The sequence below is a fragment of the Kryptolebias marmoratus genome, linkage group LG12 (assembly GCF_001649575.2).
Source record: "Kryptolebias marmoratus isolate JLee-2015 linkage group LG12, ASM164957v2, whole genome shotgun sequence".
Classification (NCBI taxonomy): Eukaryota; Metazoa; Chordata; class Actinopteri; order Cyprinodontiformes; family Rivulidae; genus Kryptolebias; species Kryptolebias marmoratus.
Window position 1 is genome coordinate 589,902 of NC_051441.1, and position 25,201 is coordinate 615,102.

Genomic DNA, 25,201 nt, shown 5'->3' on the forward strand with positions numbered 1-25,201 from the left:
GGATGGATGGATGGATGGAGGGACGGATGGATGGATGGATGGAGGGACGGATGGATGGATGGATGGAGGGACGGATGGATGGAGGGATGCTGTTGAGTCAAAACATCAACATCAGGCTCACAAAAACTGAACGAGTTCTCCGTCTGACCCAGAGGTTCCACCTTTAAAGGTTTCCCACAGAATGGTTCTGTTCTTCCAGAACTCGGTTCTTCCAGAACTCGGTTCTTCCAGAACTCGGTTCTTCCAGAACTCGGCTCACGTTTATGTCCAGCTTCTTTGGAACACTAAATGAAAGGCTGAAGAACTGAAGGACAAACAGAACCATCCTGCAGGAGTTTTGTTGCTGTGCAGCCCGTCAGATCTGAGAGTTCTGCCGTCCAATCAGGTGTCAGCAGGTGAACAGGAAGTGGGCCGGACTTCAGCAGCGTTCAGAGGATTTCTCCTCAGAGAGTCAGTTCCTGAGACTCGGTTGGAGTCCGTCTGAAATGAATCCATCAGCGACACAAAATGGACGACAGGCTTTAAACTAACAGCAGCTGCAGGAAACGTCGGCTGGTTGAAGCAGCCGCTCCGTCACCTGTCCACCTGTCCACCAGCTTCACCTGGCAGCAGTTAGCAGGAAGTCAGCGGAGACCAGCAGAGACAGAGAGAGGACGGGCGGCCGGACACAAACAGAAACGGATCAGATGAAGAGACACAAACATGAAGACATAGAAACGTTGGGAGTGTGCTGGGATCAGTTTTCGGTTCCACAGGAAGCTGCTGGGTGGCTTCAGCAGATCCTGAGTCAGTGAGAAGAACCGGGACACAGTTCAGGTATTAGTTACCTGTCCAGGTGCTTCTGACCGCTTCAATAAGAAAACTTGGCTCAGTTCTAAACTCTGTGACGGTTGGATGGGATTAAACTTTACCGCGTTCAGATGGCGCCATGTGGGCGGAGTTAACCAACGGTTTGCGTAGACGGATCGTGTCATCAGATAACGTCTGAACAAAACGGGTGCAGTTATTGTTGCTATGGTAACAGTCTGCGCTCTGATTGGTCAAAGAATTTTATTTTTCTCTCGATCTGTTCATCACGCAGTCTCGATTATCGGAGACTATCATCCACCACATGAGTAACCTTTGACCCTGCTGATGGCCACTTTCTGTCTCTGAGCTCAGGTCATGTGACCCGGGGTCAGCTGATCCCCGCTCTGTGTAGCCCCTCCCCCTCCCTGTGGACAGGGACTTCAGCAGCTGATTAAACCCGACCGCAGCCTCCTGCAGCCGACCTCTACGATCAGACAAGATGGAGGTCTTACTCTGGAGGGAAGGAGCTGAGCTCTGCTCTCCGGCCGTCTTCTTCGGCTCCTCGGACGGCGCCCCCTGCTGTTTGGGCTGGTTCTGGTTCTGGTGTAGGTACTGGTATAAACGAATGTATGGGTGCTCTGTGGGAGGTGTTTGGCTCTTTGGTGTTTGAGTCTTACTGTCGAGCAGCGGGGCGCTGCGGTCGTTCACCACCGCCACCTTCCTCAGATTGGTGCCTTTACAGATGTCCGACAGCAGAGCGTCGCGACCTTTGGCCTCCTGACGGTTCAGCTTCGGGGGGGTGGTGTTGGCCTGGGAGGGGGTGAGGAGACGCTGTTACAACAGGGTCTGTGACTGCTGTTCCACTGACCTTTGAAACTAAAATGTTTCCCTATGGAAGGCAAAAAACAGAGGAGCCCCTGAACGCCTCGGGAGCCCCTGAACGCCTCGGGAGCCCCTGAACGCCTTGGGAGCCCCTGAACGCCTCAGGAGCCTCTGAACGCCACAGGAGCTCCTGAACGCCTCAGGAGCTCCTGAACGACTCAGGAGCCCCTGAACGCCTCACGAGCCCTTGAACGCCTCTGGACAGAAGTAGAAAACTTTGATGAAGATGAAGATGAAACTCCTCACCTGGCTGAAGGTGGGAGGGGGCGGAGGCCCCCCTGGAGGAGGAGGAGGGGGAGGGATGGGCATCCTGCTGCTGATACACTCCTGATCCCTGGAACATAAACAACCAACAGATCATTTCCTGGACTGATTTATTCAGAAATGTCAAAGTGTCACAGACACAGAGGACCCAGAGGACAAGAATCCTGGTTCCCAGAACCACCTGGAGACCAGCTCAGTCTGAAACAGACCTGAGTTTGACAAACACTGTTGAAAGGATCTGAGTTTTCAGGACTTTTAATCTCATTTCCTGTTTTCATTTTTCTGCTGATGTCTGACGTGTTCCTTGATGAATCTGAATCTTTTGTCCAGCTGAGGGGAACAGCCGAAATGATTCCTTGTGTGACTAATCAGCTTCAGTTTCAGAATCCTTGTATGGTTTTAGCTGATTTCCTGTCGTGAACATCGGACACATCCCTCTTTAACCAAAAAACTGGTTCCGAAAATAAGATTACAAGATGGTTTAATATGTTTAAGACATCAAACCAGGATCAGACCAGAACCTGTTCTGTTTACATGACTGATTCATTTCTAACGTGTAAAACCATGAATCTGTAGGTAAAAAAACACCAGAGCAACATTAAAACAAAGACTGGTCAGATCTGTACCTGATTTAAACCGGTTTAAACTCTGAATCCCATAAACCATCAACAGAACCGCCTTAAACCGGGTCAGTAAATCTGGACTGGGCTTTTACAGACACTTCAGAAGCTTGTCTCAGGGACACATCTGTCCGTTCAAACAACAACAGAGCAGATTCCGTGACTGTCCGCTGATGGAGCTAGCTCCGTTAGCTCGATGCTAACACCGGCCTGAACCCGCAGGAAGCCCCAACACCGTCTCCTCCGAGCCGGGTTTCTCTCCAGATGTGTCTCCTGTCCTCATGGACACCTGTCCGGACACACAGAGACGAAGGAACCGGACGGTTCGCTCCGCCCGACCCGCCGCTCATCACTGCGGACGGCGGTTAGCTCCGCCCGTTAGCCGCCTGATGGCAGCATCACCTGCTGCTGGCAGGGCCGGACAGGTGAGGGGCGGGGAAACTCCTACCTGTGACCGTCAGCGCCGCCCTGCCGCTTAGCTCATCCTTCCAGGTGTCTGCCGGTGGTTTAACGGGGCCCAGCTCCGGTCCAGCAGCTCCTCAGAGGTCCCGTTAGCTCCGCTAGCCTGTTCCGTTAGCCGCTCCGCTGCAGCGTCACACCTGATCACGTGACCTGATGGGAGCGCAGGCACTGCTGCAGCAACCAAACCGAACCGAGCCGACCCGAACCAGGACCGCATCATTATTGACCTCCGGGGAGGACGTGTTTGTTTGTTTGTTTGTTTGTTTGTTTGTGCACAAGAATACTCCACATGTAATGAACGGATTTTGATGAGATTTTCAGGGAATGTTGACAACAAACAACAGACATCAATGACGTAACATGGTGATAATGTAATCAGTACCAAAATGACATCACAATGATAACGGGTCTTGGTATATTGCTCTTTAGTTATTATTATTATTATTATTATTATTATTATTATTATTATTATTATTATTATTATTATTATTATTGTCATAGTCTTATATTTTTTGTTTGTGTCATTTCAGAAGTGTCCGCTAGGTGTCACCCATTGACATAAAAATGATTTATGAAAAATCATTTAAATCTGTGTATTGTCTGTGGGGATTTTTTGTACAAACATTATTTAAGCATTACAAATATTCTTCTTCTTACGTTCTTTACTATTTGAGTAATCGTGTGCACAGATAAACAAACAAACAAACAAAGAAATAAAATCATATACCTCATTAGTGTAGGACAATAAATTATAAATTTAAATAATAAATTAAAATTATATTGTCATGTTTATTTTTTTATTATGGAGATTATTTAGCGAACAGATAATTTCCGGCTTTATGGACTCAGCTGATGTTGATTGGCTGATTTTTTTTATGTGATCTCTGATTGGCTTAATCTGAAATGACGCGCTGTCCCAGCGACCAATCAGAGCGCTAGTAGAAGCGCGGAGATATGAAAAACAAAAATGGCGGAGGTTCGAGCGTACGTCCGTTTAAAATGTTCAATTTCATTACACGTTCGTTATGTTTTTATTGTATATTTTAATTTTATCGTTAGTTTGAACTGTATGAAGAGTTTCCGGTGATTTTCTGAACAAACTGAAAGTGTTTGTTTGTTTGTTTGTGTCTGAGGTTGACCGTTAGCCTGTTTTTCTGTCGGTGCTCAGTGTGCTGCAGCAGTGTGACCCGGTTCTGTTGGACCCGTGCGGGGCTCCGGACCCGGACTGTGCCGCGGAGACAGCCGGGACTCTCCTCTTCCTGACGGTCTGTCTGCTCATCATCCACACAGCAAATCATTCAAAACTACATTTAAAAAGATCACATAAAACACAAAACATACGTGATTTTCTTTCATCTTCACATTTATTGAAAACTTATTTACTGGAAAATATATATAACAGTTTTTAAATATATCTAAATATGTTTGAAAGTGAGTTTTTATTCTTGAATAAGAGGTGTGTGTATCTGGTTCTTCTTACTTTGGGACCAAAGCCCGGTCCGAACACAGAGTCATTGTTTTGGGTTTAGGGCTAAGGATGAAATCCATAATAAATAATGTGTGTGTGTGTAGGACAGTCGGCGAGTCCAGAGGGTTTTTTGCCGTCAGCTGTTTGTTCTGGACTCCATGATGTCATTACTGGAAGGTCTGGATTCTGCCCAGCAGCTGATGACACAACCCTGCCCCCCGCAGCCAGGTACACACACACACACACACACACACACACGCTGGCAATGCTGGCACATAAAAAGCCTCACAGTGTTTCCTGCATTTTCTTGAGACAATAAATCATCTCTGGTGAATCATTTTAATTATTTATCTACGTGATGGACCGGCTGTTCAAACGGCCGCAGCAGATCATTTCTGACCTCCAGGATCCACATCTCAGTTTGGAAAGTCTTAAAGGTTTGGTGCCACCTCCCCTGTCTGAAGGTTCCCACCCTCACCCTCCAGCTGGAGCTCTGAGGTCCTGATCAGCTCCGTTTGGACCGTCCTAGAACCGGGCTCAGAACCCTAATTAAAGCTGCTCAGACTGATGATCGGTTTAAATTCCTGCTTTGTTTTCACAGGATTTTAGTTCCAGCTGAGCAGAACGGCTCGACCTGTGATTATTTTAAATATTTTTTAATAAGACAAACATTAAAACTACAAACCTAAAAAAACAGTACATCTGTTGACTCCTCTGTCCGTCAGTCCTCCTGCAGCTGACCGTCCCTCCATTTTTTATCCATTTCCTCTGTTTGACTTTTCTGTAGTTTTATTATATCCGCCAGTTTTTCTATCAAATTTATTTCTTTTAATAATTTGGGCCCAATCTTTCAGAGCTGGTTCCATTTCCTTGTTTTTTAACAAGCTGCTGTCAAGATTTTAACCAGATATTTATCTTTACCTGAGATTATTGAGATACAACAACATGTGAGGCGCAGCTAACGAGGATTTTAATTAACGCTCTGCCTGCAGGAAACTCAGTCTGATCCGTTTCTTCTCTGAGCTGAGACCAGATTTCTACAGCCAAGATTAAATCAGGTGTGTGTGTGTGTCAGAGGGCGGGGCTCGCAGCAGGTGGAAGGCTCTGAAAGCAGAGAACAGGTCGGGGGTCGAGGAGACAGAGGAGCTCCTCAGAACTCTGCAGGACCGGATCCAACAGATCCACAACAGACGACACAAACTCACACAGCTGGTTCAGCAGCTGCACAGCAAGGTGAGAACACACACACACACACACACACCACACACACAGAGCAGATGGTGCTCATCTTCCTCCTTCAGGCTCAGCAGCACGAGGAGCTCGAGGCGTCGCTGCTGAAGGCCCAGAATGCATTGCGCTCATGTGATCAGCAGCTGAAGCAGCTGAAGGCGGAGTCAGAGGTGGAGCTCGGTCAGCTGATCGCCTGGCAGCAGCTCAGAGACGAGTGAGTGCTGCGAGGTCACGTGACCCCCGCTCAGACGCTCTGATTGGCTGATAACTCTGCTTCCTGTCCACCTGTCAGGCTGCAGGCGCACGCCGCTGCCACGCAGGACGTCATGCAGATCAACCTGCTCACCTTCAACCAATCAGAGCTGCGTGTGGAGCTCAGGCCACGCCCCTGCTCTGAGCTGGAGCCTCTGAGGCTTCTGGTCACCTGGAGCAGCGACGATCGATTCAGGCTGCAGGTAACTCGTTTTATCATCAAACCCGTTCTGTAACTTTTAAAACCTGAAACACCTGTCGGCTCTCTGACAGGCTGAAGGTAAATCATGTCAGGTTAGGTTTCAGGTGGTGATGTCACTTCCTGCCCTCTGACAGGTGGAGGAGGGGCCGGTCGGTCTGGTGGAGGGCTGTGTGTCTGGCCGGTGGGCGGAGCTTAGCACTGCCCTGCTGAGGATCCTGCAGTGCTTTGTGGGTCAGGCTGAGCTCCTGTCTGAGATCCAGAACCTGAGAACCAGGTGAGGCCACACCTGGATCCTGTCAGTCAGTCTGATGGTCTCCGAGAGTCTTTCAGAACCGCCCGGACCTCCAAACGGGTCGTTTAACGGTTTCTGTTTGCAGCTTCGCCATCGACTGGTGTCCCGCTCAGCGCCTGCTGGTCTACCTGAAGTCTGCGTCGCTGGTGTGTCACCTGGAGGTGGAGGAGGGGTACCCGGGCAGCGGGCGGGCTCGGCTCCGGGCCGTACGGCGAGACGGACAACTTGTGGACACGTCAGAACTGACGGTAACGAGACCAGGATTTATTTATGGTGTCTGAACAGAAAACCACACCGAGTCCGCCGGGCCTTTAAGGTGGTACCTCAGCTTTAGATGTCCAGGTCTAAAAAAAGAAATAACGCCTCTTGTCTTTTCTAACGTGAACTCCAGCAGATTAATGTCGGGTTTTACTGACACTCAGACTTCAGACTGAACGTTTAGTCTCCATCCGGTGGAGCAATCTAGCCAGAACCAGAACCTGTAGTTCTACTGGTTCTGGCCCAGATCTGGGTGGTTTGGGTTCAACGTGGAGCCGACGTGTTTCTGTTTGTGTTTCAGGCTGGAAAGAAGAATCTCAGCCTGACGGAGTGGTTGGTTCTTCTCTACAGCAGTCCGGACGTCTGAAGAGTTCCTCCTCCTCTTCGTCCTCTTCCTCCTCTTCCTCCTCCTTCTCCTCCTCCTCCTCCTTCTCTTCCTCCTCCTCCTCCTCCTGCTCCTCCTCTTCCTCCGGTCTTTTCTTTTCTGTTTGACACTTGATCTTAAAAATAAAATAAAAACAGTTAAAAACAACAAAGTCTGTTTATTTTTCCTTTTATTGCTTTAAAATTCATTTAAACTCTGAATAAAAGGTTGGAGTAAAATTCTTCATATTAAAGATTATTTTAGTGCCGTTCATCTTAAGACTGATGGAAAAACAAGACAATTAATTATATTAATATTACAAATTAAAAGATTTCAATAAATTAAGGTTTATATATATTAAAACAAAGCAAACCCAATTTTTACAATTAAATTATAAAAATGTTACATTAAATGAAAAATAAGTAAAAACTTTAACTTTACAGAAAAACAGAACTTTATGTTTAACTATTAAAAATAATTTTTTATTTCAACAATTAAAAGAAATAGTTTAGCTGGGGCTTTTATTTTGTAAAGCTAACTCCCATCATGCTGTGCTCCCTGAAAGGGTCACAACTAATGTTTAGAAATGTTTCATATCTTTTGAAACATCAGATAAATGAAAATGTTTTTATCACAGGATCTTTTAAACTGAATGATTTAGTTTTTAATGATCATTTTCTGTATTTATTTATTTTTCCCCAGATGAACATTATTGTTCAGATTTAAAAACATTTATCCTCTCATTTGTTCCCTAACTGGTTTTTATTACAGAAAGTCAGATTTGTTGGAGCTGAAGCTGTAAATTAGTTTATATTTTGACAGAAAATGAAACTCGAGTCTTTTCAGTGTAAAGTTTTATTTACATTTTGTTTCCAGCAGATTAAAACTGACAGAAGATCTTACCTGATGCAGAAACACACCTGGTACACACACACACACACACACACACACACACACTTTTATAATGTTTCATATTTGCATACAGTTTTTTTTCATTTTAACATGGAACAAATCTCAGAGCAGTTTTTAATATTTCAAGTAGAACTGGATGATCTTTAAATATTTACAGTTTTTTACACAGATCTGCTGATTAACGCTTGTCCTGCCTCCTCCTGCGCCTCATTGGTCCCTTACAGCTGTCAGTCACGGCTGAGGACTCTGTGGAAGATCAGGATGTTCTTCATCGTCCTCCTGAAGCACTTTGTGGTTTCTTCTGATCCAAACTGACCGAGCTGGTGCTGAATTTATTACATTAACGTTTAAAATTGGTTTCATTTTCACTGAATTCAGACTTTTAACGCCAACAAACATGACGGAGCTCCTGACTGTCACAACTCCTGGGCTTTTATTGTGAAGATCTCCACAGGAACCCAGTTATTTGTCATCTTTTGTCCAGTCTGAACAGCAGCCGTTTGATCGGACTCTTATTTTGGAGGGGAGTCGTAAGAACACGGCGATGATGTCATGTGTGAGGTCATCAGGGGTCGATGCGGAAGGACAGCAGCTTCTCGGAGTGCATGTTGTTGAGCGTGCGCAGGTCGGGCAGCCTCAGCAGCAGTTTGGTGAACCGCGGCGAGTCCACGTCGTGATGGCTGTTGGCGGCGGCGGCGGCTGACTTGTTGATCAGGCGGCGCAGCGCTCTGATCAGGTTCTCCTGCAGCTGCTCCACCGACGCCACGTTCTGGATCCCGGAGCGGTCTGACACAAACACAAACAGTGATGAGTTTCATCTGAATGTTGGACACGTCGGAGGAGGACGTGTTCCTCCAGACACTGACCTGCAGACACCAGAACCACGGCGGTGAACAGCCCCAGCTCCTCGGCGTTCAGCTCCAAGGAAGACAGTTTCTGGCTGAAATCAAACATGGCTCCCAGGAGCTCGTTCATCCCCATCTGCTGCAGCTCCGGCAGGGTGTAGGTGGCGCCCGAGACGAACGTCACCGTCTGTTCCTTCACGCCGAACAGCGTCGAGAAGCGCACCATGAGCACCTGAGCCAGGAGACAACAAGCACCAATCAGCTGCAGCCGTTTAGTCGAACCTCATTGTCTTCAGACTAATGTAGTAGAATTTATTTATCAGTGACGATGTTTTTAGGGTAACTTTATCTCCGTTTGGTCCGTGTGATTTAGTTTAGGCTGGATAAAATGTGAAGTTTTGGTTTGTTTCTATGGCGACGCCACCCCATAATACCCATAATCTAATGACTAACGAGTGTAACGAGTGCAGAGGTTTGGGGTCGAACCTCGAAGGTGCCGGCCTTCAGCAGGGTGACCTGGTCGCTCTGAGACAGGCAGCTGAATCCTGGGATTTGTTTGGCGAACTCCACCACCTCCTTGACAGCAGGAGTGAACGACAGAGAGAAGTCCTCCCAGATCTCCTGGGGGGTCTTTGAGGGGTCCGCGTGAGGCTGCATGTTCATTGGACAAGCCTGCAGAGAGGAGATGCCAATCAACCAATCAGACGTCTGCGTGCCGACGTCTGCGGTCAGAGGTCAGAAAGATCTGAGAAGGAGAGCAGATGGAGTCTTACCAGAACAATCCCTGAACGGTTCTTCACCGATGGACATCTCTGAGTCACATGATGCCTGACTTCCTCTCCTCCACTCAGATTACAGTTATTCAGGCTCCGCCTCCCGTTGTTATGGTGATTGTTGGTGACGTTTCGGTCAGTCAGCGGGTCCCAGTTGCTGTTGTGGTTGTGGTTGTTGAGGTCGTTGGAATGGTGACCATTGGAGCAGCAGTGAGACCAAAGCTCCGCCTCCTTGTTATGGTGGTGGGCGTGGTTATTGTTCTGCTGCTGATGAGGAGTGTGGGGATTGGTCAGCTTGTCGTGAGCGTACAGGAAGGTTTCACGGTGAGCGCGTGCAATGGCACTAATGGTGGTGTCCATCCCGGGGCTGGGAGGCGAGGAGGAAGATGAGTGGGAGGAAGGAGGAGGAGGAGAAGGGGAGGAAGAGGCAGGCGGCTCAGAAGGAGAGGTGGAGGTTGGAGTCAGTGGAAGGGCTGTTGGCTGGGCAGCAATGGTCGCCGCCGGGTTGGAAGAGGAGATGCTGGCGAGCTGGAAGTCGTTCTGCAGCTGGTTGTTCACCACGTTATTCATGGCGCTCTGCATCTCAGCCAGCATTCGAACCTTCTCCAGCTTTGGGATCCGGCCGAAACGGACTGCTGAGGACAGAACAGGACGGGGACATCAGACAGGAAGTGGAGTCTGATCAGCTGATTGTGACGGTCAACATGCTGGATGGGTCTCAGGTTTAACTCAGGGTTTACGTGTCCCCGTCTCCATGGAAACAGATGGTGTAAACCCGTCTGTCTCCATGGTAACAGATGGTGTAAACCCTAGACTTAGGGTTAGTTCCAGAAGATAACCTGGAAGTGAACCTGCTGAGTATTACAGACCCACAGCAAACATTTAATAATAGATGTGCGCAGACAGACAGGTGTGCAGTCAGACAGGTGTGCAGACAGACAGGTGCGCAGACAGACAGGTGTGCAGACAGACAGCTGTGCAGACAGACAGTGTGTCTCACCGTCGCGGCTCATCCCCACAGACAGGCACTTCTTGTAGCGACACTGCTGGCAGCGGTTCCTGTTGATCCTCATGATGGAGCAGCTCTCGCTCTTCAGACACTTCCTGTACTTGATGTTCTGCTGGATGCTGCGGCGGAAGAAGCCCTGCAGGGGGCGACAGCGAGGCGCGTTCAGAGCTGTGGACATGTGCACGTGATCAGAGGCCAATCAGTGGGCAGGTGGTGGACAGCTCACCTTGCAGCCTTCGCAGGCGTGAACTCCGTAATGGAACCCAGAGGCCACGTCCCCACAGACCTTACAGAGCAGCGCCATGCTGCTGAGCTCTGAAACAGCAGACACAACAGGAAGTCAGGCCTGACAGCTCCTCAGAGCAGAAGACCTGAGCCAGGACCTGAACCAGGACCTGAGCCAGGACCTGAGCCAGGACCTGAGCCAGGACCAGGACCTGAGCCAGGACCTGAGCCAGGACCTGAACCAGGACCTGAGCCAGGACCAGGACCTGAGCCAGGACCTGAGCCAGGACCTGAACCAGGACCTGAACCAGGACCTGGTGAAAAACTCTGTTGCTCAGGTTCCGACTCCCTCGACACCTCCACCTCCTCCACAGACTTACTGGTCAAACTGGGCCCAGATTTACTGGGTGAAGCTCTCTGAGATCCTCCTCCACCATCGTCCCGGCCTCGAGGAGAACCTCCTGCTGAGGAAGAGGAGGAGGAGGAAGAGGAGGAGCCGTCGTCTCCTGCAGAGCCCGAGCTGCTGCTGCTGAGGAAGGGGAGCAGTGACGATGAGGAGGTGAAGCAGGGCTGCGAGTTGGAGTTCTCGCTGTACATGGAGACCGGACTGGTTCTGGACGGAGAGCCTCCACATGAACTCACGTAGGAGATGACACCTCCTGCAGGAGAGGAAAGGAGAGGAGGTCAGTAAACATGGCCCGACCCGGCCCGACTCTCTGAACGGCAGGTTCTGAAACTCTCTGGTTCTGCTCTTATGAAGTGGAGCGGGTTTGTGTTTGTTTGTTTGTTTGTAAACAACGTCAAACAGAGGGGCCTGGGTCCGGTCTGCCTACAGAACAAACAGCAGGCCCACTGCTGAACTGGGTCAGAACCACAAACGGAACCTTCAGCACTTGAAACAGAACCAGGTTCGATCAGTAAAGCCTGATGAAGACGAAGATCAGGAAGGATGAAGAACATTACACTGGAAACATCAGGACACACTACTGGAGGCTCCTCCTCTTCCTCCTCCTCCACGTGCGCTCTCACAGGCCACGCCCCCAGGCCACGTGCCTCCTCCTCACAACCAGACTGGCTGCAGGAAGCTCCGCCCACTTTCACGCCTCCTGTTCTCCTTTTACCTCACGTTCCTTTTATCACACCCTCACACACACACACACACACACACACACACACACACCCTGAGGTCAGTCTCTCTCTCTGATGTTTTATTTAAGTAAATTCTATAAAATCAGTTTCTGGATTTGAGGACGGTCCTGAAGACAGTTTGTCCAACCTTTGTTTGAGGATCGGGACTCCTTTAACTCCTTTAACTCCTTTAACTTTTGACTCTTAATTTAAATGCTACAACATTAAACTCTGGGACAAACTAAAGAGTTCATTTTACAAACATAATATTAAAAATTTTTCTGGTTTTCACAGCTCATGGTTTAGCTGAGCTGTGACATCATCATTGTGCGCCTCCATCACATCTCTGTTTTTTCCTGCAGTTGCCATGGTGACTCAGAGTATTGTTGCCATGGTGACTCAGTTCCATTGACCATAGCTCTGTATTACTCACGTGCACGCTCCTAACTCAAGGTTACGTTTTTTAATCTGGATGTAATCAGACTTTCTGGACCCCAGAACCACTCAGGTCAGCAGCTGAGTTTAGGATGGAGACAGTAACCATGGAAACACGGTCCTGTCTGTAGACAGGACGTGAAGTTATATAAAGGGTTTAAAATGGAGGCGGCTCTATAGATGGGAAATTTAAAAAAAAGTAAAACTATTTTTAAACAAAGTTCTGTGCATCTTTAGTTGTTCCTTTTGGGCTTTAAAGCTTTATTTCATGACAGATTCAAGCATTAAACTGAAGCATTTCTATAAAATATAAATCTTCACAAATCAATTCAAATATTTACATCAGGAAGCATAAAAACCTTTAACTCAGAAGACTGAAACGATCAGCAGGTCTGCGTGTGCGCGTGCGTGTGAAAGTCACGTGTCCAGGTGAAACAGGTTCAGTGACTCTTGACTCAGCGATGTTTTGACTTCCTGCCTGAGTTCAGTCACGTTTTCAGAGGAATTTAACTCAACCTAAATTAAATCAAATCTTTTAACCGAACAGATCAGTTTTCCTGTTTCCCTGACGCAGTGAACGCATCATGACGTCATAGATCAGCAGACTGATTGGCTGATGAGTCTGTTTATGATTAAACTTTACAGCTGATTGTTTTAGTTACTCATCGACTGATTGTTGCCTTTCAATAAATGCCAGGTTCTGAGACAGACGCTCTTCCTCAGGAGGAGGAGGAGGAGGAGGAGGAGCGTTATGTAATGAGCTCAGACACACCAGCAGCCAATCAGAGCGCGCGCAGCTTCGTGAAAACAAAGCGCACATGGCTCGGTTCGCGGCTCCATGTGAAGCCGCAGCAGCAGAACAAGTGGGCCGTCCACCTGAACCGACGAACCCGCCGTCATTCTGACCCAGTTCCCTGAAACACGACCGGATTCACGGTGACGGGCCGCGTGACAGGCTGACAGACATGTGCACGAGCGGCACCGGCAGAACCGGGCTGCCGGACCCGAACCAGTGTGAAACACTTTACTGTTACTGAGCGGGACCCGGCTGGTTCGCACTATGAGCAGAACTGGGCTTATTGGTGTGTTTTCAGCACGGCCTGCGTGTCAAACGGTGCGTTTTCGACGCGCCGCGCGCTTCCTGCTAAACTCAATATAAAATATGTCCGTTTTTTAAAAGCACGACCTAAATCCTGACGACAGACATGTTGTCGGGTTTCCGCGGAGCTCCACATCAAAGTTTACTCGCAAACTGAAAATTCGTCCCTTAAAGGAACCGGTTTGGACCCGCGGCGCGCGCACCGCGCCCGTTTGGGATTTGAATGAAGTGTTTGAAAAGTTGTTTTATTTACCTGAGTTGTTGTTGTTGTTGTTGTTTGTGTCCATGGCGGAGGTCATCATCCCGAGCCGGAGTAGAGTCACGGACGCGCGCGCTTGTTAAAAGTTTGGCACAGCTTCCGCTCCGTCCGCAACACACCGAGGTAAATCTGGAGCGAAGCGGCAGAAGGACTCGGAGTCTCGGACCGCTCCTGTGTCTGACACAGCTGCTGCACGCGCTGCAACCCGCGCGCGCATCCTCGACGGGGCTTGGGGCCGCACGCGGCAGAAAACGGGACCACGTGACCGCCGGGAGAGCCTCGTGCCCCAGTGACACACTTTCCAGCCCCGCCTCCGTGAGGCTGTTTAATCCCGGGGCACGTGGAGCTGCCGCAGCTTTGCGCCAAAGAGGATTCTGGGAAATGTAGGCCCAGAATCCTCCTCTCTGTCATCCAGGACTCAGAGTTCAGGCTGCATTTTATCTGAAAAACAAATACTTAGTTTGTTTTCCTCTCAGATTCTGTTTGTTTCTGGTGGTTAAAGTCTGTGTTTATTTTCTGATGTGACTGATAATACAACCAAAATAAAAACAAGTTCATGCAAAAACACAAAACCTCTGGAAGAAAAAAAATCTCAAATGTAAACATCTGGAGAACTACTTTGAGGAAATACAAAAGACAAAATGCACAAAAACGCCTCTGATCACGTGCACGCGTCCAAAAGTGTTTTTGCTTTCATATTCTGACTTTTGACATCTAGTTTATATTTATTTCATACTTCATGATAACTGTTTATTACATATATTTGAGGGATTTCATAATAGCTGTTTAGAGTTTTGTTTATTAAAGTAAAGGGAACTTGTTATTGGTTTATTTAAAAATATTTCTGTTACTTTTATCAGACAAAATCATTGTCAAATTCTGTTTTTATATGTTATAATAGTTTGAGGATTTCTCATACAGATAAAGATTTGATGCGTAATTATTGTGTTTTGGTATTGTTTAATATGTTTAGCTAATTAAAGTTTAATTGTAGTTATAAGCTCACAGGGAGAACTGAGGTTTAAATGCAGCAGTCAAAACCACCACTAGTGTTAAATCTCCTGTGGCCCCTCTGCTCCTTCATACAGACCAGGGGGCCCTCAGCTCCTTCATACAGACCAGGGGGGCCCTCAGCTCCTTCATACAGACCAGGGGGTCCTCAGCTCCTTCATACAGCCCCGGGGCCCCTCTGCTCCTTCAGCCGGCCCTGGCCCTGGAGGCTGCAGTACCCGTCCCGTCCTATAGGCGGCGGCAGCGAAAACAACAGCTGTCTTTATTCTCGGAGTGAAGGAAGGAAGCTTTTATTTTTTCCAACAAAAGTCCCGCAGAGATTAATAAATTCTGCCATGGAGGTTCCTGGATCGGACAGTGACTGGAGGAGCCCGCAGTTCCGACAGAAAGTCGTGGCTCAGATGTGAGAAACTTTGCTTCTTTCTCCGGTTTTCAGCTGAGTTCCTGTGAGCTAGGCTAACGTTAGCTTCTCGGCTAGCAGCAGCGTAACTGCCAGCCCTGTGTGTGAAATACGACAAATTAAAAAAGAAATGTGAAAATCTTTTTGTAGGTTGGGTCCACAAAAGTTTTATGGAGTGCAGTAGTAAAGTCTAAAACCATTCTGAAATTCGGCTCCAATAAATTGAATTAAATTACTGTAAGTGGTATTTTCTATTAATTTTCTTAGCAGCATTAGCTGCTAAAGCTAAATCGGAACAGCACACTAGGATCAGTGTCATATTATAAATGTTATTATTTCTTACGAACATGAATATGTAATTTAGATTTCAACAATACAATAATGTTGCTTCTGTCGGTACAGAAGCTGCAGATAATATATAATACTATGGCATAAACGTGTCAAATATTACACACGTATAAAAACAAAAGTTAATTAGATTATAGATGTACATAATTATTTTCTCAGTTTAATTAAATCCATCAACTGGTTCATGAGATATTTTGCTTGCAGATAGTCACAGGCAATTACATGATCGCCCACCTTTTCTAACAATGGGAATTAGAAAGGACCTCAAAAAGACACAATTAGAGTTTAAAATCTGTTGGAGGATTTTATTAAAGTCCTTGGTCCAAAATGGCTGACTTCCAGTTGAGTTTAGGCCACACCTCAAGGAGACTTTTTTTTTTTTTGTAGATTCTGGTGAGTTAAACATGTGAAGTGAATCTAAACCTGAAACTGTTGGTGTGTTGGTCTGAAGTTAGATGTGTGGTTTTTCCAGTGAAGACGCCATGAGGAAGGCAGGAACCGGAAACACCACACACAAGTCCGGTACCGACATGGAGAACCACGTCTACATGAAAGCCAAAACCAGAGTGAGTCCCACAGAGAGGAAGATGACGTGTGATGAAGATGCTCTGATTGTGAAAGTGAGCTGATGTTTGTTTCAGGAGGAGTATTTATCTCTGGTGGCGAGGCTCATCATCCACTTCAGAGACATCCGTGAGTACTGAAACGCTGTCGGCCATCTTTAGGATTTATTGATGCTAAGACCGCTTCCTGTGGAGTTTTTTGCTCTGAGCTCTACATCTTGTCTCTGACTGTAGCGAGATGCTGTGAAACTAATCGGAGGTGTTGATTACTTTGTGTTACAGACAGGAAGGCTCTGGGAGGATCAGGTAGGTGTTCGTTTGGTCTCTGGTCGGGTTTCTCTGCCCTGTTTTGTCCTGAGCTGGACCTGCCTCTGCCGGACTCATGGCGGCCATGTTTTTTGCTGTGCATGTTGGAGCTGCGTAATGTTGTCTGTTGTTTACCCTCTGCTAGATCCCATGAATGCCCTGACTAACCTGACAGGGGTTGGAGGGGGCCCGGGCGCCATTGGCATGGGGCCTCGCCCCGCCGGGGCTCCGGTGGGTGGCATGGGGGCCATGGGGCCGATGCAGATAGGCCAGCATGCCATGGCAGGGGTGACTGGAAACCCACAAGCCAGTGAGTGTTTCCTGAGTGTGGTGTGTTTGCTGCGTTCTGCAGGCTGCGTGGAAACATCTCCGCTTCGGCACGTTGTGTGTTTGAGCTTCTCGTCAGACTGGTTCTGAGCCGCGGGCCGGGTCAGTCCTTCACATCCTTCTCCCTCGCTCTGCAGTAGGAGCTCCAGGGCAGCTGACTATCCAGCAGATGGTCCAGCAGCAGCAGCAGCAGCAGCAGACCATGCAGTTCCAGCAGTTCCAGCAGCAGCAGCAGCAACAACAACAACAACAACAACAACAACAGCAGCAGCAGCAACAGCAGCAGCAACAACAACAACAACAACAACAACAACAACAGCAACAACAGCAGCAGCAGCAGCAGAACGTGGCCATGCAGCAGCAGTTCCAGCAGCAGCAGCAGCTCAGAGCCCAGCAGCTGCACCAGCAACAGAACCAGCAGCTGCAGAACCAGGTACCCTCAGAACCTTCTGGGTTCTTCTGTAGTCAGATCTCTGATGGGTCGGCATGTGAATGAAGCTGACTGACACGCTGAGGAGAGGGAACTTTAGAACGTGGTTCTGTTTATAGGCGTGTACTTCTGTCTCCAGTTGTTATTTTCAGGATGTTTGCTTTCTTTGTCAGCAGATACATAACAGGATGCATCAGCAGCAGCAGCTGATGCTACAGCAGGCCCAGGCCCAGGCCCAGGCTCAGGCTCAGGCTCAGGCTCAGGCTCAGGCTCAGGCTCAGGCCCAGGCCCAGGCTCAGGCCCAGGCCCAGGCCCAGGCCCAGGCTCAGGCCCAGGCTCAGGCTCAGGCCCAGGCCCAGGCCCAGGCCCAGGCCCAGGCCCAGACCATTCAGCAGATGGTCCAGCAGCAGGTCCAGCCGGCCCAGATGCCTCCACACTCTCAGCAGCAGCAGCCCGGCATGGTTCCTCAGTCTCTGGCTGGACCGATGACATCAACTCAGCATGTTACTATCAACTCTCTGAGCCAGCAGCCGCAGCTGAAGTTCCCGGTGAGAATCGGATCTCCCTGTGGGTTCTGATCCGGAGGGACTCCTCCATCAGAGAGCTGAAAAACTGTCCGATCCATCGACTTATCTTCCTCTTCTGTGTGTTTGTGTAGCAGCCCCGTGCAGCCTTACCACCGCAGCAAGCCCAGCAGGCTGCAGCTCAGGCGCAGCTCAACGCCGCCGCCGCCGCTGCCGCCGCCGCTGCCGCCGCCGCTGCCGCCGCCGCAGCCAATACGGCCGGACCTGGACAGGTGAGACCTCTGCAGGGTTAGAGTCCAGATCCTCCATCCTTCCTCCTTGGTTTAAGAAGCTCACCTGTCGCTCTGCTCTGATTCGTCCTCTGAAGATGGTTCGACCTCCGATGCAGAATCTGATCCGGCTGCCCCGAGCCGCTCCGAACGCCGCCGCCCCCCCCGCTGGGATGGCAGGACAGACGCCGCAGGTTCAGGTTTCCACCGACAAGAACCTCCAATAATTACTGCAGAGAAAAAAATGAAAGACAAGCAGGAACAAGGAAAACTAATTAATAAATAAATAAAAGTTTAAAGACAAAGTAACTTAAAAACACTAAATTTAGGAAGAAAAAATGAATAATTAACCATAAAAGTATAAAAAGTGATCATAAAGAGACGAACTCACCTGGAAACCTCTTCTGTCACGTCGACAGGTGCAGCAGCACGCCATGATGTCATCGCCCTCACCTGTGCAGGTGCCCACGCCGCAGATGCTGCCGCCTCCCCAGCCGTCGCCGCAGCCCCCCTCCTCCCAGCCCAACTCGGTCAGGTAGGACAGGCGTTCTGAGGCTCCGCCCCTCCGCCTCCCGTGGGTCTGTTTAACTCTCTCTGCTTCCTCCCGTCAGCTCGGGTCCGACGCCGTCTCCGGGGGGGTTCCAGCCCAGCCCGTCCCCCCAACCCTCCCCCAGCCCGGCCTCCTCCAGAACCCCCCAGCCGAGCCACGGCGTGTCCTCACCTGGACCGCTCAATACTCCAGGTACCACACGCCGGGCTGTCGGTGCCCTCTTGTGGAGGAGTCGAAGTACTTCCTGTCCCTTCAGCAGCTTCACAGGAAGTGTTTACACGTTCAGCGGGTCACTTCCTGTCTGCAGGTAACCCCAGCTCGGTGATGAGCCCGGCCGGCGCCACGTCTCTGGAGGACCAGCAGTACATGGAGAAACTCAAACAGCTCTCCAAGTACATCGAGCCACTTCGCCGGATGATCAACAAGATCGACAAGAACGAAGGTCTGCGGCTGCTGAGGTTTCTGGGGAGCAAACAGGAAGTGGATGTTTGTGTTTATTGTTGTTGTTGTTCTTTCAGACAGGAAGAAGGACCTGAGTAAGATGAAGAGTCTGCTGAACATCCTGACCGATCCAAACATCAGGTAACATCTGTTGGATTGTTTGTCCTCCAAGAAGCTGGGAGACTGAGTGTCTCCAGATGTGTCCTGTGATGCTTGTCTTCTGGTCTGTCCTCCAGGTGTCCTCTGAAGACGCTGCAGAAATGTGAGATTGCTTTAGAGAAGCTGAAGAACGACATGGCCGTGGTGAGAAGAGCCTCCTCGGCTCCCGGCTCAGGTTTCTGATCAGCTTCTGTTCATCTGTTTTTAGACCCGCCCTTTCTGTTTCAGCCGACTCCGCCCCCTCCGCCGGTTCCCACCAAGCAGCAGTATCTCTGCCAGCCGCTGCTGGACGCCGTCATGGCCAACATCCGCTCTCCGGTCTTCAACCACTCCCTGTACCGAACCTTCGCCCCCGCCATGAGCGCCATCCACGGGCCGCCCATCACGTAGGTTCCGCCTCAGAGGGCTCGCCGCGTTTTCCCGCTCGGTGTTTAACCCGTTCATCTGCTCTTCAGGGGCCCCAACATCTCCGGGAGGAAGAGGAAGCACGAGGAAGACGAGCGGCAGACCATTCCCAACATCCTGCAGGGGGAGGTGGCTCGCCTGGACGTCAAGTTCCTGGTCAACCTGGACCCGTCGTTCTGCAGCAACAACGGAACCGTCCACCTCATCTGCAAGCTGGGTGAGTCACCGGGCCCAAATCAGAACCGGTTCTGACCAGCCGTCAGCTCTGAGCTGTAAACGGGACGGTTTGTGTTTCAGATGATAAAAACCTTCCCAGCGTTCCACCTCTCCAGCTCAGCGTTCCTGCCGACTACCCGGATCAGAGCCCGCACTGGGCCGATGACGGAGAGCAGTACGGTGAGTCCGAACCGCTTCGTCTCGTCTTTGTGTTGATGTCCTCTCTGTCCTCTCCTGTACTGAGGTTCCCTCCGCCAAGGAGGTTCTGTTTTCGGTTCCGTCTCAGTCTGTGTAAAAACGTTTCAGGAAGATCCAAACATAGTAAAAGGAAGAAATGATTCATTTTCCAGGTGGACAGTGAGGCTGTGGGGGAGGTTTGCTCCGAGTGCTTCGGAGTCTTTGTCTCCACCTCGTTGACGTCCTCTCTGTTGTCTCCCAGGTGCGAACAGCTTCCTGCAGACGGTCCACAGAAACATGACGTCCAAACTGCTGCAGCTGCCGGACAAACACTCGGTGACGGAGCTGCTGAACACCTGGGCTCAGAGCGTCCGGCAGGCCTGCCTGTCTGCAGCCTGAAGCCCCGCCCACAGCACCTCTACCTGTTGGACACTACACTCATTCAAGACTGTTTACCTGCAGACTAATCGGACACCTGCTGCTTGGTTGGTTTTGTCGTGTTTTCCCTGAATGCATCACCAGTTTAGTTTTTTTTCTTACAAATTAAAGATTTGTCTGCCTGATAAGTATTTTTTTTTTAAATAAAATCAGTTCATCAACTTCCTGTTTTTCTCTGTAGTTGTTTTTTACAGCTTTAAAAGTTCAGACTAAACGATATGAATCCTTGAATGAAGCAGAAACCAGTTTGAGCAGCAGGTGGCGCCATTCGCTCTGCAGGAGCAGCTGATTTTAATGAGAGACCGCAGTGTTTCTGACCCGGTTCTGGTTCTGGAGCCTTTAAATGACACAAACAGTCCGTCTGTAGAAAACATTTTATTGTGGTTCAGAAACGATCAGAAGCTGAGCGAGAACGCTCGGTACGACAGATTGGTGAAGACGTCCACGTGGCTGCTGCTGCCGCCCACCGTCAGCACCTGCAAACACAAACACGCCTTCAGCCCCGCCCCTGTCACACCTGCCACTTCCTGTGCTGCGTTCAGGGACTCACCCGGTGCTCGGAGCTGTTGCTGTTCAGCTGCAGAGTGTTGAGGCTCGACGGTGTGCACGGAATCTGAGCTTTGACTTCTCCGCCCAGCAGACAGTGAGACACAAAGGCACCCTCCCCCACCGCCAGGATCTGCAACACACAAGGTTGTTTGTTTGTTTGTTTGTTTTCTGCTCTGCGAGCGAAGCCAGGCCTGTTTTCTCACCTTGTCCTGGTGGAAGGCGGCCTGCCGCTGGCAGCCGCTCAGAGGAAACATGGAGGTCGGAGACAGAGAGCGCAGATGCCACAGAGACAACGAAGGACCTCCTCCACACAGCTGCAGCAACACAACAACAACAACAACATGTAAACAAGCAGCCACCACCGGTGAGACTGCACCTGAACGCATCACCTCAGGATGAACTTCAGATCCTCTTACCATCCAATCAGAGTCCGTGGTCACACAGCTGATCCACTTCCCGTACTGAGGCCGGGCGCAGCTCTGAAACACACCAGACTCGGGTCACTTTTCTCTGGATTTGAAAGCCCATCAGCTGACGGCTCAGCTGGTCTCAGGTCAGCTCTCACCTCGTACTTGTAGACCTCGATGCAGTGAACGCACTGACCCGTCCTGCTGTCTGCACACAACACATCATCATCAGCATCATCATCCTCATCATGGCTGCCTGCTGATGGACAGCTGCCACTCACCCCACATCCTCACGGCGCCATCCTCACTGCCTGACAGAAGCTCCGCCTCCCGCTCCCGGACGCACACACAGTGCACGTAGTCTGTGTGACCCTGCAGGACGGTCTGTGGAAACAACGTGGCGGTCGTGATGCGTTACTGTCGTCGTGACAACGAGGGACAAACAGACGTACCTTAAAGACTCCATGTTCCAGGTCCAGGACATGGACGTTGTTGTCCCCCGCGCCGACCACCAGGCTGTTGTCCTGACAACACAAACCAGATGTTTCCACTCATTTCTTTTAAATAAAGTTTGATTCAAACTGAACTCACCTGTGGGTTAAGGACCATGGAGTTGATCTCTGGGATCTCCAGACCAGACCTGCTGGGGGACAAACGGAGACGTGAGTTTGTGTTTGTCCTTCAGGACGAACAGGAAGCAGTGGGACGTCCTCACTTGTAGTTCGGTCTCTTTGTCCACAGAGGCTTCACGTTCTGAGGAGACAAAGAGCTTCAGAACATCTCACAAACGGCAGCAGGTTTCTGTTCAGAGGCTGTTTGGACCGGTACCTTCTTGGTGAGTTCAGTCCAGCTCCAGGCGCTGATCTCGCCGTTTCCTGCGCTCAGCAGGACGCAGTCGTTGGACAGGAGACTGAAGACGGGACCTTTGTGAGCTGCAGGAGACCCAGAACTAAAACATCCACCAGGAAATAATGACCTCGTTGGGATGAAAGTTTGTTTGTTGGAACCTAAAACCTGCCTGATCAGTTTGTCTCCACATGGAAATTACACCCCGAGAGTTTAAAAAAATACTGACATAAACATGTTTTATGCCTTGAAAATGTGGAAAAAAACACCACAGAACACTTCACACAAAACAATATAAAATTATTTTATTTGTTTGTTTGCTGCATAAAAATGAATAAAATTAATCTTTTTACACCATAAAACAGCTTAAAACCCTTTGAGGCCCCAAAATATTCTGCTTCTTATAGCTTCACAAATTGTTCTTTTTTCACCATAAAACTGTTTTAATTAGACTCCTCCTCGGAGACGCAGACCCACACCTCACAGGTGTGCTGGACTCACCTGTGAAGGTCAGAACAGGCTTCTGATTGGCTGCTGTGGCGTCCGGACTCAGAGCTGCAGCCAGGCTGAAACAACAACAACAAACAGAACAGGTGTGAGCTTTAGACTGAGCACAGGTGAGTCAGAGCAGGTGTGTTTGTTTTGCACACCTGAACAGGCCGATCTCGCCGTAGCTGTTTCCAGCAGCCAGGAAGCGTCCGCAGGGAGAGAAGCTCTGAGAGAAAACCGACATGTGGAGGAGCTGCGGACACGATGGGAGCAACTTATTATTGATTTAAACTCTTTAAAAGGTTTAATCAGGGCGAAGAACTGGAAATCACCCAGCAGGTAAACGTTTACAGTCAAACATTCAGATTAGAAGACAGAAAACACACCTTTAAGCTTCAACCAGAAATCTTTTACAATAAAAAAAAATACTAGGAAATCACTTAATAAATGAACTATGAGTGTAAGAAACTGCAGATCTCAGGTCAGTTTGGTGGAGTGTATGATCTGGATCATTTTCATAAACAATATACTGATGCTAGTCCAAAAACAGACACCAGTTTGGCCCATTCACTGATATTTGGTTTGGGACTCCTTGAACTGCGCATGCTCAGTCGGCCCGGGTCACGTGACACATGAGCACTAAAGCCTGTTCACATTCATTCAACAAATTAACCAACTAAACAGGTAAATCAGCTCTGAACTGCTCCACAAATGAGCCGAATTAGGCATAAAACTTAATTTGACATGAAAATAATGTAAAACTTCTAATTGGATTAATGTGTTTTTATAAATACCAGAGAATTTCTTAGTTTAGCTCATTTTTAAACGGAGTTTATTGTAAGTTTTCCTTCTTAAATAATCAAACTTATTTCGACTAAAAATAATAAAAATGATCGAAATCCTCACTATTGTTTCTTTTAGTTTGTTTGCTCAGTAAACAGAAAGCATAATATTAGGTTTAGCATTGATTGAGGAACAATAACATTTAAAGAACGGCGCCGCGGCGGGTTTGAGTTTTTTTGTTTCCGGTCAGAAACGCGTGAAAGACGAGCGGAACAAAGTTCACCTCTACGGGTTCCATCCTGCCTCCACAAATCCTCCCGGTTCTGTAAAACAACAACAACAACAACAAAAATCACCAAGAACTCAGAAAACGGAGCGGAATGATGCGAAGCTGCGAAGAGGGAGCGCGGCGCTTAGATGTGACGTCACCCCCGGCGCAGAGCATGCTGGGAACTGTATTACTGCGTCAGGCAGCATGTTTCTGCGTCATTCACAGAAAAATAAAGAACATTTTGAACTTAATATTTTAAGGTTCTGTTTTGTTCTGCCTTCAGATGATCCAGTCCCACTTCAGGACCACAGAACCAAGAGCGAACATCAGCCCAGAGACAGTAAGCCCGGGCCTCAGTCCGACCGAACAGTTCTACTGAACACTGGACTTAATTCTGATCTGCAGCAGAACCTGACCGGAGAAGAAGACGTGAGGAGGACAGACTGGACAGTTTTGGTTCATGACGTCTTTCTTTTTCTGCTTAACTTTAATCATTTATTTTATTTTTCAAAGTGTGTTTCATAAAGACTAAATGTTTTCATCCTAATAAACAACTAAACTTCTCCAAGACTTCTGTTTGTTAGTTAAACTTTAATTTTTACTCATCGGCATCAGAACCAGTTCATGAGTCCAGAACTGGAATAAACTTCTTTATTTTTCTTGAGTTTCTTCTTAAATCTTTCCACCATGTTTATTTTTTAAACATTATGCTTCTAAGTTCTGTGTGTGTGTGTGTGTCAGCAGCCTCATCCAGCTGTTCCACAGATCAATATGTTTACTGATCAGAGCGTTTAACCATCGATCATCTCTGCAGGAAAAACCCCTGACAACAAGTTGTTCACACAAATAAACAACAACAACGCCCTACAGGGCATCATGGGATTTGTTGTCATTTAAAATAAACTACAACATATTTCTGTGTCTGAATTCAACCAAAACTTCACAGAATAATTTAGTTCTTTTAGTATATATTTCACTTTCCATGCTTGTTGCTGTAGATTTATTTGTCATTGTTTTATGTTTTTGTAACTTTCCTTTATTTTACATTTAAATCTCTTTTTGTGTCTGAACTGTTGCTTTAATTCCTGTCTTCTGAGCATTTTTCGTTTGTATGAATTTAGTCTGTTTTCAGTGTTTATTTTGTGTAATAAAGGAATCTGAGGTGTTGCATTTTGAAACTCTTTATTTGTGAATGTCTCCAGACATTTTATAATTAACTGTTTGTTTAAACCATCGGACTCAGCGGGACATTTCTGTCCAACAGGACCTGAGAAATGGACCTCAGGCCTGGGCGGTGTAACCACCCCGGGTCGGCCTGGTTGTGTGGTAGAACCGGGCAGGAGAACCAGCCTGGTTCGGCCCGGTTTTGTGGCGGCAGGACGCTCTGCCGCTCTGCCTCGCATCACGGTGGGACGGAGCGGCACCGCGCGGCTGCCGCTGCGGAATTTTCTCCTGCGCACTTTGACGCGCGTGTGTCCGCGCCGCGCCGCGCCGCACCGCTTGGCTAGCAGCGGCAGCGGCAGG

The 25,201-nt window shown here is 48.7% G+C and overlaps 5 protein-coding genes across 15 annotated transcripts in view; 2 read left to right on the top strand and 3 right to left on the bottom strand.

Annotated features, from left to right (window-relative positions):
* Nucleotides 1-3,190, bottom strand: part of LOC108251210 (WAS/WASL-interacting protein family member 2-like) — a 7,785-nt gene extending 4,595 nt beyond the window's left edge. For 2 of the 6 annotated variants that reach the window (XM_017441418.3, XM_037978553.1), the window contains exons 1-3: nt 3,004-3,190; nt 1,918-2,005; nt 1,302-1,599 (exon numbers count right to left, since the gene is read on the bottom strand). In XM_017441418.3, coding sequence (XP_017296907.1) covers nt 1,302-1,599; nt 1,918-1,980 — 361 coding nt within the window. In that variant the 5' untranslated portion in view covers nt 1,981-2,005; nt 3,004-3,190. The remainder of the gene's footprint in view (nt 1-1,301; nt 1,600-1,917; nt 2,006-3,003) is intronic. The other 4 variants (XM_017441422.3, XM_017441420.3, XM_017441424.3 and 1 more) reach the window with 4 other exon arrangements.
* Nucleotides 3,191-3,934: 744 nt separating this feature from the next.
* si:dkey-225f5.4 lies at nt 3,935-7,208 on the top strand. Its single transcript, XM_017441415.3, has 9 exons — nt 3,935-4,001; nt 4,186-4,282; nt 4,590-4,713; nt 5,561-5,718; nt 5,787-5,929; nt 6,008-6,170; nt 6,304-6,443; nt 6,547-6,709; nt 7,021-7,208. The coding sequence occupies exons 1-9, from the start codon at nt 3,985-3,987 to the stop codon at nt 7,084-7,086; spliced, it is 1,071 nt and encodes a 356-aa protein (XP_017296904.1). The 5' UTR covers nt 3,935-3,984; the 3' UTR covers nt 7,087-7,208.
* Nucleotides 7,209-7,922: 714 nt separating this feature from the next.
* Nucleotides 7,923-14,021, bottom strand: nr1d1 (nuclear receptor subfamily 1, group d, member 1). 3 transcript variants are annotated; one of them, XM_025002900.2, is made up of 9 exons: nt 13,763-14,020; nt 11,811-11,977; nt 11,228-11,506; nt 10,849-10,937; nt 10,614-10,758; nt 9,614-10,248; nt 9,327-9,512; nt 8,862-9,072; nt 7,923-8,781 (listed from the first exon to the last, which is right to left on the bottom strand). In XM_025002900.2, the coding sequence occupies exons 3-9, from the start codon at nt 11,442-11,444 to the stop codon at nt 8,561-8,563; spliced, it is 1,704 nt and encodes a 567-aa protein (XP_024858668.1). In that variant the 5' UTR covers nt 11,445-11,506; nt 11,811-11,977; nt 13,763-14,020; the 3' UTR covers nt 7,923-8,560. The 3 variants fall into 3 exon arrangements, with proteins under 3 accessions (XP_024858668.1, XP_017296887.1, XP_017296886.1); XM_017441398.3 differs by lacking the exon at nt 11,811-11,977 and having other exon boundaries at nt 9,614-10,245; nt 13,763-14,021; XM_017441397.3 differs by lacking the exon at nt 11,811-11,977.
* A 975-nt stretch (nt 14,022-14,996) lies between these two features.
* Nucleotides 14,997-20,498, top strand: med15 (mediator complex subunit 15). Of its 3 annotated transcripts, none has more exons than XM_025002894.2 (18): nt 14,997-15,182; nt 16,000-16,093; nt 16,169-16,220; nt 16,373-16,396; nt 16,542-16,706; nt 16,861-17,156; nt 17,327-17,701; nt 17,815-17,949; nt 18,045-18,146; nt 18,366-18,481; nt 18,558-18,688; nt 18,804-18,938; nt 19,015-19,078; nt 19,174-19,240; nt 19,325-19,482; nt 19,552-19,718; nt 19,799-19,897; nt 20,157-20,498. In XM_025002894.2, exons 1-18 carry the CDS (start codon nt 15,115-15,117, stop codon nt 20,291-20,293), a joined length of 2,385 nt encoding a protein of 794 aa, XP_024858662.1. In that variant the 5' UTR covers nt 14,997-15,114; the 3' UTR covers nt 20,294-20,498. The 3 variants fall into 3 exon arrangements, with proteins under 3 accessions (XP_024858662.1, XP_024858660.1, XP_024858663.1); XM_025002892.2 differs by having other exon boundaries at nt 14,998-15,182; nt 17,812-17,949; XM_025002895.2 differs by having other exon boundaries at nt 14,998-15,182; nt 17,812-17,949; nt 18,045-18,140.
* A 190-nt stretch (nt 20,499-20,688) lies between these two features.
* thoc6 (THO complex 6) lies at nt 20,689-23,828 on the bottom strand. Of its 2 annotated transcripts, none has more exons than XM_017441414.3 (13): nt 23,690-23,828; nt 22,785-22,876; nt 22,636-22,700; nt 22,117-22,220; nt 22,004-22,041; nt 21,880-21,928; nt 21,741-21,812; nt 21,570-21,672; nt 21,447-21,496; nt 21,298-21,360; nt 21,085-21,195; nt 20,883-21,011; nt 20,689-20,808 (listed from the first exon to the last, which is right to left on the bottom strand). In XM_017441414.3, exons 1-13 carry the CDS (start codon nt 23,702-23,704, stop codon nt 20,728-20,730), a joined length of 972 nt encoding a protein of 323 aa, XP_017296903.1. In that variant the 5' UTR covers nt 23,705-23,828; the 3' UTR covers nt 20,689-20,727. The 2 variants fall into 2 exon arrangements, with proteins under 2 accessions (XP_017296903.1, XP_017296902.1); XM_017441413.3 differs by having other exon boundaries at nt 21,880-21,931.
* Nucleotides 23,829-25,201: the final 1,373 nt, after the last annotated feature.